At 42.6% G+C, this 12,919-nt stretch overlaps 1 protein-coding gene across 2 annotated transcripts in view; it reads left to right on the forward strand.

Moving 5' to 3' along the window:
• The window catches only part of LOC120977561 (zinc finger protein 436-like), a 39,221-nt gene that overhangs the window by 11,034 nt on the left and 15,268 nt on the right, over window positions 1–12,919 (forward strand). For both annotated transcript variants that reach the window (XM_040405557.1, XM_040405558.1), the window contains exons 2-3: window positions 5,256–5,639; window positions 11,554–11,646. In XM_040405557.1, the coding sequence (XP_040261491.1) occupies window positions 5,262–5,639; window positions 11,554–11,646 (471 nt within the window). In that variant the 5' untranslated portion in view covers window positions 5,256–5,261. The remainder of the gene's footprint in view (window positions 1–5,255; window positions 5,640–11,553; window positions 11,647–12,919) is intronic.

A 12,919-nucleotide genomic window follows, 5' to 3' on the forward strand; every position in this document is an offset into this window, starting at 1 on the left:
CTCAGGTGAACACCGTAAAAAATAAATAAAAACGGTGTAAAAAAAAGCCATTTTCTGTCACCTTACATCACAAAAAGTGCAATAGCAAGCGATCAAAAAGTCATGCACCCCAAAAAAGTGCCAATCAAACCGTAATCTCATCCCGCAAAAAATTAGACCCTACCTAAGATAATCACACAAAAACTATGGCTCTGACTTAGGCCGGGTTCACACGAACGTGTGTGACCCGTGCCTGTGAAGCGGCCCGCAAATAGCGGGCCGCAATGCTTGTTCGCCGGCCGTAGGTCAGCCGCATCGGATCGCGGACCCATTCACTTTAATGGGTCTGCGATCCGGCCGTTCCGCGAAAAGATAGAACAAGTCCTATCTTTTAGCGGAACAGAACAACGGGACGTAACCCCAGGAGGCACTCCGTAGTGCTTCCGAGGGGTCCCGTCCCGTGCGGCCGTTCCGCGATTCCGGATTAGCGGACCCATTGAAGTGAATGGGTCCGCATCCGTGATGCGGAATTCACACGGAACTGTGGCCGTGTATTGCGGCCCGCGATTTGCGGGCCCCAATACGGCCACGGGTCACGCACGTTCGTGTGAACTTAGCCTTATGGAGACACTAAAACATGGTTTATATTTTTTTTTCTTTCAAAAATGATATTATTGTGTAGAACTTACATAAATAAAAAAAATAGTATACATATTAGGTATCGCCGCGTCCGTGACAACCTGCTCTCCAAAAATACTACATGATCTAACATGTCAAATGAATGTTGTAAATAACAAAAAAAAAACCTGTGCCAAAACAGCTATTGCTTGTTACCTTGCCTCACACAAAGTGTGTAATATAGAGCAACCAAAAATCATATGTACCCCAAACTAGTACCAACAAAACTGCCACCCTATCCCGTAGTTTCTAAAATGGGGTCACTTTTTTGGAGTTTCTACTCTAGGGGTGCATCAGGGGGGCTTCAAATGGGACATGGTGTCAAAAAACCAGTCCAGCAAAATCTGCCTTCCAAAAACCGTATGGCATTTCTTTCCTTCTGTGCCCTACCTTGTGCCCGTACAGCAGTTTTTTCGACCACATATGGGGTGTTTCTGTAAACTACAGAATCAGGGCCATAAATATTGAGTTTTGTTTGGCTGTTAACCCTTGCTTTGGAACTGGAAAAAAATTATAAAAATTGAAAATCTGCCAAAAAAGTGAAATTTTGAAATTGTATCTCTTTTTTTCCATTTAATTCTTGTGGAACACCTAAAGGGTTAACAAAGTTTGTAAAATCAGTTTTGAATAACTTGAGGAGTGTAGTTTCTAGAATGGGGTCATTTTTGGGTGGTTTCTATTATGTAAGCCTCGCAAAGTGACTTCAGACCTGAACTGGCCCTTTTTAAAAAGTGAGTTTTTTGAAAATTTCAGAAAAAATTCAAGATTTGCTTCTAAACTTCTAAGCCTTGTAACATCCCCCAAAAAATAAAATGTCATTCCCAAAATGATCCAAACATGAAGTAGACATATGGAATGTAAAGTAATAACTATTTTTAGAGGTATTACTATGTATTATAGAAGTAGAGAAATTGAAACAAAGAAATTTGCGCATTTTGCTAAATTTTTGGTAAATGTGGTATTTTTTTATAAATAAAAATTACATTTTTTTTATTCCATTTTACCAGTGTCATGAAGTACAATATGTGACGAAAAAACAGTCTTAGAATAGCCTGGATAAGTCAAAGCGTTTAAAGTTATAACAACATAAAGTGACACTGGTCAGATTTGCAAAAAATGGCCTGGTCCTTAAGGTGAAAATGAGCCCAGTCCTTAAGGAGTTAACATAGCCAAGACGGATCCTTCTTGAACACCATTGAAAGTCAATGGAGGACAGATCCGTTTTCTGTTGTGTCAGTGAAAACTGATCCGTCCCTATTGACTTACATTGTGTGCCAGGACGGATCCGTTTGGCTCAGTTTCATCTGAAAAATGCTGCAAGCAGAGTTTTGGTGTCCATCTCCGAAGCGGAATGGAGACTGAACTGATGCATTCTGAGCGGATCCTTTTCCAATCAGAATGCAAACTGATCCGTTTTGGACCGCTTGTGAGAGCCCGGAACGGATCTCACAAACTGAAAGCCAAAACGCGAGTAGACTAAGGGTACTTTCACACTAGCGTTTTTCTTTTCCGGCATAGAGTTCCGTCACAGGGGCTCTATACCGGAAAATAACTGATCAGTTTTATCCCCATGCATTCTGAATGGAGAGTAAGGGCTCTTTCACACCTGCGTTATTGTCTTCCGGCATAGAGTTCCGTCGTCGGGACTCTATGCCGGAAGAATACTGATCAGGATTATCCTAATGCATTCTGAATGGAGAGAAATCCGTTCAGGATGCATCAGGATGTCTTCAGTTCCGGAACGGAACGTTTTTTGGCCGGAGAAAATACCGCAGCATGCTGCGCTTTTTGCTCCGGCCAAAAATCCTGAAGACTTGCCGCAAGGCCGGATCCGGGATCAATGCCCATTGAAAGGCATTGATCCGGACCCGGCCTTAAGCTAAACGTCGTTTCGGCGCATTGCCGGACCCGACATTTAGCTTTTTCAGAGTGGTTACCATGGCTGCCGGGACGCTAAAGTCCTGACAGCCATGGTAAGTGGAGCGGGGGAGCAGCATACTTACCGTCCGTGCGGCTCCCCGGGCGCTCCAGAGTGACGTCAGGGCGCCCCAAGCGCATGGATCACGTGATCACATGGATCACGTCATCCATGCGCATGGGGCGCTCTGACGTCATTCTGGAGCGCCCGGGGAGCCGCACGGACTGTAAGTATACCGCTCCCCCGCTCTCCGCTCCTACTATGGCAACCAGGACTTTAATAGCGTCCTGGGTGCCATAGTAACACTGAAAGCATTTGGAAGACGGTTCCGTCTTCAAATGCTTTCAGTACACTTGCGTTGTTACGGATCCGGCGGGCACCTCCGGCAAATGGAGTACACGCCGGATCCGGACAACGCAAGTGTGAAAGAGGCCTAATCCGTTCAGGATGCATCAGGATGTCTTCAGTTCAGTCGTTTTGACTGATCAGGCAAAAGATAAAACCGTAGCATGCTACGGTTTTATCTCCAGCGAAAAAAACTGAAGACTTGCCTGAATGCCGGATCCGGCATTTTTCCCCATAGGAATGTATTAAAATACCGGAATGCTGGATCCGCCCTTCCGGCCTGCGCATGCGCAGACCGGTAAAAATGTGGGAAAAAAATACAAGACGGATCCCTCTGTCCGCATGACAAGCGGAGAGACGGATCCGTTCTTGCAATGCATTTGTGAGGCGGATCCGGCGGGCAGTTCGCCGGATCACACTGCCGCAAGTGTGAAAGTAGCCTTAGCAGAGGTTACGTACAAGGTTTGTTTGTTGATGCAAAGGTCTGTATGGGAGTTGATTACACATATTTGTAGGATATAGTGTTGAGCAAACTTGTGGTTTCAAGTTCGACGTACAAAGTTCGGGTTATTTAAGAATTCCGTTATGGTCCGTGGTAGCAGAATCCATATGTGCTGAAATCAAAATCCATCAACGGGAGGACACGTGACCAGTGCAGCTAATCACAGGCCTTAGTGGTGACCTGGTCCTCTTTGTGTTACGTGAACAGTTGTCAACGCTTTGGCCTGTGATGGGTTGCAGCAGTCATCTGTACCCCCCTCCGATCGACGTATGTTGCTTTAAAGGGGTTGTCCGAGATTGAGGACTTTGTTAGGCTACTTTCACACTAGCGTTTTTCTTTTCCGGCGCTGAGTTCCGTCCTAGGGGCTCAAATCCGGAAAAGAACTGATCAGTTTTATCCCCATGCATTCTGAATGGAGAGTCCGTCCTTCAGGATGTCTTCAGTTCAGTCTTTTTGACTGATCAGGCTTTTCAGAAAAACGTAGCATGTTGTATTTTTACCTCCGGCTAAAAATCCTGAACACTTTGGCTGAACGCCGCATCCGGTCTTTTTCCTATTGACTTGCATTAACGCCGGATCTGGCGCTGTGTATTCAGTTAAACCGGATCCGGCTTTTGCATGTTAAACCCGAAAAATGTGAAAAAAAAGTTAAAGTCCATAAATGGCGGATCCGTTTTTTCCAATGCTTTTTTTCATTGTGATCAAAATCCTGATCAGGATTCAAATGTAATCAGTTTTCACACGTTTTTCCGGATCCGGTGGGCAGTTCCGGTGTCGGAATTGAACGCCGGATTAAAACAACGCTAGTGTAAAAGTAGCCTTACAATAGTACAAGACAGACAAACCTATAACATACATCCATGTCCTACCTTTTCCACATGTTTCTCAAGCCCCGTTTTCTTAAAGAACATTCTTAGCCGGAAGTGAACTTTTCTTAGACTCAGTGATGTACCAGGTCCCTTGCAGGAGCGCTGAAGCCTCTTCTTCCGGTTGCTCAGGGAGCCCGGTGACGTCACTGATGGGCGGGCTTTAGCGCTGCTCTAGCCAGTAAAACAGCTAGGGCAGCGCTAAAGCCCGCCCATCAGAGCCGGTGACGTCACCGAACACACTGCTGGGCGGAAGCCTCCGCCGGGCAGTGTGTTATTGTAAACAAAAGAGCCTTTGCCGTGCGCTATTTAGCGCAGCGCAAAGGAGAGCATCTGAGCATGAACTGCTCCGATGCTCAAGTCAGGAGGGCTGCCTGGGTTAAAATAGATGGTTTGTCCGGGTTCAGCTCTGAACCCGGACAACCCCTTTAAGTGCTGCAGGAAAAGGAAGAGCAACAGAGCACAAATCCAGCAGCGGGGACCAGGCAAGCATCATTACCCACCGTGAGTTGGGAGGTCTTGGATAGATCCCTTTAAACCTTGAGGCATTACTGTAGTTAGGGCCATAGGCTGGAACTCCACAAGAAGAAACCGGATGTTTTTTTGGTCCTCTCCGCCAGCTAGAACCAACTGGACTATCTTCAGATTATTTTCTCAGGTTAGGCTCATGCTCCAAGGCTCTCTTTGAAATTGGGCATTGACATCCAGTGTTGCCCCCTATAGGATTTTAAGAAAGTTATTTTTCATCTTTGTGAATTTTTCTCAAGGTATTTAACTTTAAACTATCTACCTACTGCTTTTACTAGATCTCCACAAGCAGACACGTATCCAAATTAGGTTAGAATAATCACTTAGAGACTTGAATATAGGTTTTCTTTTTCATGTTGGATTAGAAATTGTGTTTAAACTGAATTTATTGTGCTGTTTTGCATTTTAGAGTATATATTTATGGCTATGTCTCTCCTAGGTGGAAATGCCTCACTGTTTTGCCTATGGCTGCACCAACCATAGTGGGAAACTTCCCTCGGCGGTCTCCATGCACTCATTTCCCAAGGAGCTGCCTCTTGCAGAAACCTGGGTACATCATAGCCGCACCGACGTGGGCGACGTTCAAGAGTTTGTACGAAACACCTTACTAAAGAACCCAGGGCACTTTGTTCTTTGCTCAGAGCACTTTGAGGAGGACATGTTTGAGATGAATGGTGACTCCATACTAATTCCTTCTGGACCAAACTACAAACGAGCAAGACAAAAACTAAAAGCGAACGCAGTTCCAACTCTTTTCTCCACTGGTGCTCCAAAGCTACGCAGACAAGCAGCTCAGCATTTGAAGATTCATGAAAGAAAGCAGGTGAGCAACATGTCTTCTGCATATACAACATTCTGGTAGTTGGTGCTCGGCTTCAGATACCTGGTTAGATACTTGAGTTAAGCCTCATTCACATGTCAGTGAGCTGTACGTGTTCTCCACGGACAGCACTCATACCCATTTATTTTAATGTGTGTATTCACGCTGACCGCAGCACACAGGGGGTTTGCGGCAACTTGTACATCCCCATCGGGTCCCCGTGCTGCGGTGACTGGGAACCGAGGGTTGCTATGGCAGCCCCGATGCCTTGAACAGGCATCGGGACTGCCAGCTACGGAAGACTAGGAGATCAGGCCAGGGGCTGGGTCTCCTAGGCAACTGTTAGCGTCTTACAGTGTAAGACACTGACAGTTCAATACAGCACAATACAGATGTATTGTGCTGTATTGAAACAGGGATCAGACCCTGTTCCATAGTGGGACAAAAAATAAAGTGAAAAAAGAAAGTTTTACAAAAAAAAAAAGTAACGTTTCAAGTAAAAAACAAAACAAAAAAAACTCTGTTTTCCCAAAATAAAGTAATAAAAAAAATAGGGAAAAAAAGAAAAGTAGACATATTAGGTATCGACGCGTCTGTATCGACCGGCTCTATAAAAGTATCACATGACCTAACCCCTCAGGTGAACACCGTCAAAAAAATAAAATAAAATCTTTGCTAAAAAAAAATAATTTTTGTCACCATACATCACTAAAAGTGCAACACCAAGCTATCAAAAAGGCGTATGCCCCCCCAAATAGTACCAATCTAACCATCACCTCATCCCGCAAAAAATTAGCCCTTACCGAAGCCAATCGCCCAAAAAATAAAATAAAAATATGTCTCTCAGCCTATGGAAACACTAAAACGTGATTTTGTTCGGTTTTAAAAATGCTTATATTGGGATAAGTGTAAAAAAAACTTTTTACAAAAGTAGACATATTAGGTATCGCCGCATCCGTAACAACCTGCTCTATAAAAATACCACATGACCTAACCCCTCAGATGAACAGCGTAAAAAAAACAAAACAAAAAAAAAGGTGTAGAAAAAGCCATTTTCTCACCTTACATCATGAAAAGTGTCGTACACACCCCAAAATAGTGCCAATCAAACCATCATCTCATCCCTCAAAAATTATACTCTACCTAAGACAATCGCCCAAAAAATAAAAAACTATGGTTCTCAGACTATGGAGACACTAAAACATGATTATTTTTTATTTATCTTTTTTGTTTCAATAAAATAAAAACTGTAAAAAAAAAAGGCTTTTTTTGTCACCTTACATCACAAAAAGTGTAATAGCAAGCGATCAAAAAGTCATATGCACCCTAGAATAGTACCAATCAAACCGTCATCTCATACCGAAAAAAAATGAGCCCCTACATAAGACAGTCGCCCAAAAAATAAAAATAAACTATGGCTTTCAGAATATGGAGACACTAAAAAAAAATTATTTTTTCAAAAATGCTTTATTATGTAAAACTGAAACAAACAACCAAAAAAAGTTGTCATATTTGGTATTGTCGTGTCCGTAACAACCTGCTCTATAAAAATACCACATGATCTAACCTGTCAGATAAACATTGTAAATGACAAAAAATGAAAGCTGTGCCAAAACAGCTATTTTTTGTTACCTTGCCTCACAAAAAGTGTAATATAGAGCAACCAAAAATCATATGTACCCTTAAATAGTACCAACAAAACTGCCACCTTATCACGTAGTTTCCAAAATGGGGTCCTTTTTTTGGCGTTTCTACTCTAGGGGTGCATCAGGGGGTCTTCAAATGTGACATGGCAGCTTAAAATATCCCAGTGAAATCTTTCCAAAAACCATATGGCGTTCCTTTCCTTCTGCGCAATGCCGTGTGCCCGTACAGCAGTTTACGACCACATATGGGATGTTTCTGTAAACTACAGAATCAGGGCAATAAATATTGAGTTTTGTTTGGCTGTTAACCCTTGCTTTGTTACTGGAATTTTTTTTATTAAAATAGAAAATCTGCCAAAAAAGTGAAATTCTGAAATTTCATTTCCATTTTCCACTAATTCTTGTGGAACACCTAAAGGGTTAACAAAGTTTGTAAAATCAGTTTTGAATACCTTGAGGGGTGTAGTTTTTAAAAGGGTGTCATTTTTGGGTGGTTTCTATTATGTATGCCTCACAAAGTGACTTCAGACCTGAACTGGTCGTCTTAAAAAGTGGGTTTTGGAAATTTTCAGAAAAATGTCAAGATTTGCTTCTAAACTTCTAAGCCTTCTAACGTCCCCAAAAATAAAATGGCATTCACAAAATAATGCAGACATGAAGTAGACATATGGGGAATGTAAAGTAATAAATATTTTTGGAGTTATTACTATCATAAAAGTAGTGAAATTTAAATTTAAAAATTTGCTACTTTTTCCAAATTTTTGGTATTTTATTTATAAATAAAAATGAATTTTTTTAACTCAATTTTACCACTGTCATGAAGTACAATATGTGACGAGAAAACCATCTCAAAATGGCCTGGATAAGTAAAAGCGTTTTAAAGTTATTACCACATAAAGTGACACATGTCAGATTTGCTAAAAATGGCCTGGTCCTTAAAGGGGTTATCCCATCATAATGATCACTGTTAAATCTGTTAATGATTTGACAGTGATCATTTTTGTAAATATACTTTATTAACAAATTCCCACCGATTAGGAGAAAATTCATCCCCACTTACCTTATTGTTGTGACTCGGTCTCCCCTGGTTACGACCACCGCTCTTCCGCAAAATCCCGATGGTCGCGCTTGCCCAGAAGACTTCTTCTTTTCTCCCGGCCGGGCCACTCGCTGTCCTGAACGCGCACGCTGCCGCGCATGCGCGACGGTGACTTCTTCCCGGCCAGAATAGTACAGAGCTGCGAACGCGCACGCCGGCTCTGTACTATACTGGCCAGAAATAAGTCACATTGCGCATGCGCGGCAGCGTGCGCGCTCAGTCCAGCGCGCGGCCCGGCCGGGAGAAGACTTCAATCAAGATGAAGCCCGCCCCCAGCCAGAATCCAGGAAGTGAACGCGCGGTGGCAGCAGGTAAGTATAAAAACGCAAAGTGGGATAACCCCTTTAAGGTGAAAAATGGCAAGGTCCTTAAGGGGTTAAGTATAAATCACACCCTTTCCCAATTTTACATGTAAAATATATAAACCATAAATAAACATCACATATCGCCACGTCTGAAAAAGTGAGAACTATTAAAATATAAAAAAATATCTCCTATGCGTTGAACGCCGTAACAGGGGGGGAAAAAACAAAAACCGCGCGGCATTTTATTAAATTTTACTGTCCGCCCAAAAAATAGGATCAGACGGTTCTATTATGGGCCGGACGTTCCATAAAATGCGGAATGCACGCCTATTTTTTGGTGTTTTTATTTTTTCCGCATGATATCGAGTATCGCAATACTTTTTTATGGTATCAAAATCGAATCAAAATTTTTGGTATCGTGACAACCCTACACAGAAGTCACGTTTTTGAGTTTTGCTTGGCTGTCATTATTCACCTTCCCACACAAGAACCTCTAACTTTGCCATTAAAGCCTCATTCACAGGTCAGTGTTTCACGAACGTGTGCTATACGTGTTCTCCACGGACAGCACACGTCCTCATTCATTTAAGGCCTCATGCACACGACCGTTGTTTGGGTCCGCATCCGAGCCGCCGTTTTGGCGGCTCGGTTGCGGACCCATTCACTTCAATGGGGCCTCAAAAGATGCGGACAGCACTCCGTGGCTCCGTTCCGCGGCCCCGCTAAAAAAATATAACATGTCCTTTTCTTCTCCGCTCTTTGCGGACAAGAATAGGCATTTATATTGCCGGCTTCCGTTCCGCAAATTGTGGAAGGCAACACGGGCGGCTTCCGTTTTTTGCGGATCCGTGGATTGTGGACCGCAAAAAACGGAACGGTCGTGTGCATGAGGCCTTAATGTGTGTATTCAGACATCAGTGTTTTAGCACTGTCCGTGGGTCAGTGTTTTTTGTATTTTGTCCGTCACGTCTAAATTTAAGGGGCCACCCAACATTATATCAAACCTCTCAGAATGGCCTAACTCTGGTGGTGATCACACTTACCTGGCCCCCACTACTGGGTTTGGTCTCTATTGCTGTATTTACATTTAGTCATCGACTACTAATTGCCTGCTCTTGACATGTGCATTTGTGTTGTAATTTTTATTGATTTAAAATTTAACTTTTATTGGTTTGAAAATAATAATAAATGATGAGCAACTTATATCTAACCTACTATTTAAAACTATCTCCGGGCCTCCAGATGATGTTTCCTATTATATTATTTTTGCTACATTGACTGCAGTGGTATTATATTAGCAGTTGCTATTCAAAGGTTAGCCTTTTGGTACATACTGTCTTCTATTCAGGTACCTATTTGTACCTTTATCTTTATTATGAAATAGGCAGTGGTGGCTGATATACATTGACTCAGGCAGTTGGATACATGGGAATTTGGATACATGGATACATGGACATGGCGAAACATGTCGGGGGGCAGTAATTAGATTTTAGGCTTCAGGACTTCCAGATACCTATGACCCAGTGTCGGACTATTATAGTGACAGCCCACACAGGCAATCTGCTGGTATCAGCATCAGTAGCGTACTAAGCAAGCTGCCAGCAGTTAGATAATAGACAGCTGAGACAGAAGATAAGCTGTCACGATCAGTCTGACAATAAAAAAAGCCAGATCATATAGCAACAGCACCACCAGTAGACAGCAGTGTGAATAGCAGTAGCATCATAGGAACAGCCATACTGCAATCAGAAGCAGCAAATGTTGCAATATACAAGCTACAGTAACCAGCCTTGGATAAACAGCAGTAAGCTGGTCGGTTCCCATGTATCCAACTGCCTGAGTCAATGTATATCAGCCACCACTGCCTATTTCATAATAAAGATAAAGGTACAAATAGGTACCTGAATAGAAGACAGTATGTACCAAAAGGCTAACCTTTGAATAGCAACTGCTAATATAATACCACTGCAGTCAATGTAGCAAAAATAATATAATAGGAAACATCATCTGGAGGCCCGGAGATAGTTTTAAATAGTAGGTTAGATATAAGTTGCTCATCATTTATTATTATTTTCAAACCAATAAAAGTTAAATTTTAAATCAATAAAAATTACAACACAAATGCACATGTCAAGAGCAGGCAATTAGTAGTCGATGACTAAATGTAAATACAATATAAGTGCCTCTACGTGTGCAGGGTATATATCAGTGTAATATATATGGTCTCTATTGCTTCCCAGCTGGCTCCTCATCTCCCTGATTTGCTGATATCAACATTGACTGACGGGGGGGCATATCGATGGCAGCAGTGGTGACCTGCTCCCCTTGCGTCATGTGAACGTTTGACATGACGCAAGGTGGGCAGGTCATCGCTACAACGGTCATGTGCCCCTCATCAACAGGATGTTGATATCCGTGCAGCATAAGATATCGAGCCAGCAGAGGAGCGATGGAGACCAAACCCAGCGGTGGGCACCAGGTAAGTGTGATGACCACAGTGGGTTGACCACTCTGTGAGGTCTGATAATGTTGGATAACCTCTTTTCCTGTTGGCTTTCTTTCTGTAGACCATGATGCGTACAAATGCTTAGTCTTGTGAATCTTGTTAAATTCAAGAGGGGGGAGTATTTCCATATACACATGACTTGAGTAGATTAAGGAAATGCTCTCTCCATGTCCTGTTCAAGAGGAACTGTAGGCAGGAGAACTGAACTAGACTCTTCAGAACAGGTAAGTAAATTGCTCCGAACTTGAGGAAATTCTACTTTTTTACATATATTTGGACATGCAGTATTTTTATAGATCTCCGTAGCTTCCCTGCAGAACACACTTTATATGTTTGATGTGATATGAAATGTTTCTTTCAGCTATTGGACAATCTTCTTGAGCAGCAGAAACGGCCCAGACTAGAAGAAGTACAGGCGACCGGTCCATCCACATCCCAGGATTCTGCAGAGCAGGTGGTACTTGAGAACAGTTCATGACGCTTCTAGTTGCACACAGGCCTAGATATACCACAGAAAATGCACAAAGTAAAAAATATCCCAGCACTTCCCCTTTAATGCCTCCTTTCCTTTGATCCTATTTTGTCTCATAGTACAGATAAAAGTGAGAAATATATAAATCTCAGAGCTGGGCCATGTCTCACCACCTCCTCCTCGCTAAGACATTTGGCTGGAGCAGGAGCCTCCCTTCTGTGCCCTAAATGCAGTAGGCCAAAAATATTGTTAACGAGGATTCTGCCAGGTACTGAAGTATTGATCACCTATCCTTGTGATACTGTAGGTCATCAATATCAGATTGGCGGTGGTCTCTCCCGTTTTGCCAGACACGAGCACTGGGATTCGCGTCCCCACCTATCCCTTGGTTGAACTTGATGGACTTATGTCTTTTTTCAACTGTATTAACTATGTAACTACCCAGCTCCGTCCACTCTGTAGTGGCCTCTTACTGCAGTGTTCTTCCCATTCTGATATTGATGGCCTATCCTAAGGGTGGATCATCAATACTCCAGTCCTGGTGAACGCACCGTTTCCTTTGGTAAGCTCCAGTCTATCAACCAGTGTGACAAACAGTGAGGACAACTATGTTTTTTGTTTTCTTGGTTTAATGCGCACCCATTGCTGCTGCCTTTACTCCACTTAAAAATGGGGAAGACAGAAGGAAATGTCACTAATATTTTATCTGCCAGTTAAAAGCAGATGGCAACACACTTCCTTTTTTCTAATCTCTTTCCTGAACATGATTATGGGGTCGGCCATCTTGCCTGAGCTGTTGTTAACAGCATTTAGAGAGATGCTTTACAGCAGCCACCATGGGCCATAGACACAATGGACAGGAGGGGGCCTCATTGACTCCTATGGGAGAGTCTTATAGGCATGCTCTGTGACCTATGCAGAGGGCATTGTACAAGGAAGGAAGGAAGAGATAAGCTCTTGACAATCACCTGCTGAAAATGGTGGATCCTGTCTTCTCTATACACAGAGGTGATATCATCACAGGCAGGATTAGAAAGATATAGAACTGCAGTAAAGTGATCTGTGCAGACCAAGAAGTGGCGCCTATGGTTTTTAACTAAAGATACTTAAATGGAAAATGAAAAGTAACAGCACCAAAAAATGGTTCAAAATATGTTAAACAAAATGTGATTTAAAGTGTAACTGTCATTTTATTTTTATTTTTTTATTTGCTAGTTTATTAGAGCTAGGCATGTATACCTGAGTTAGTCTGTCA

Source organism: Bufo bufo, chromosome 8 (assembly GCF_905171765.1).
Source record: "Bufo bufo chromosome 8, aBufBuf1.1, whole genome shotgun sequence".
Classification (NCBI taxonomy): Eukaryota; Metazoa; Chordata; class Amphibia; order Anura; family Bufonidae; genus Bufo; species Bufo bufo.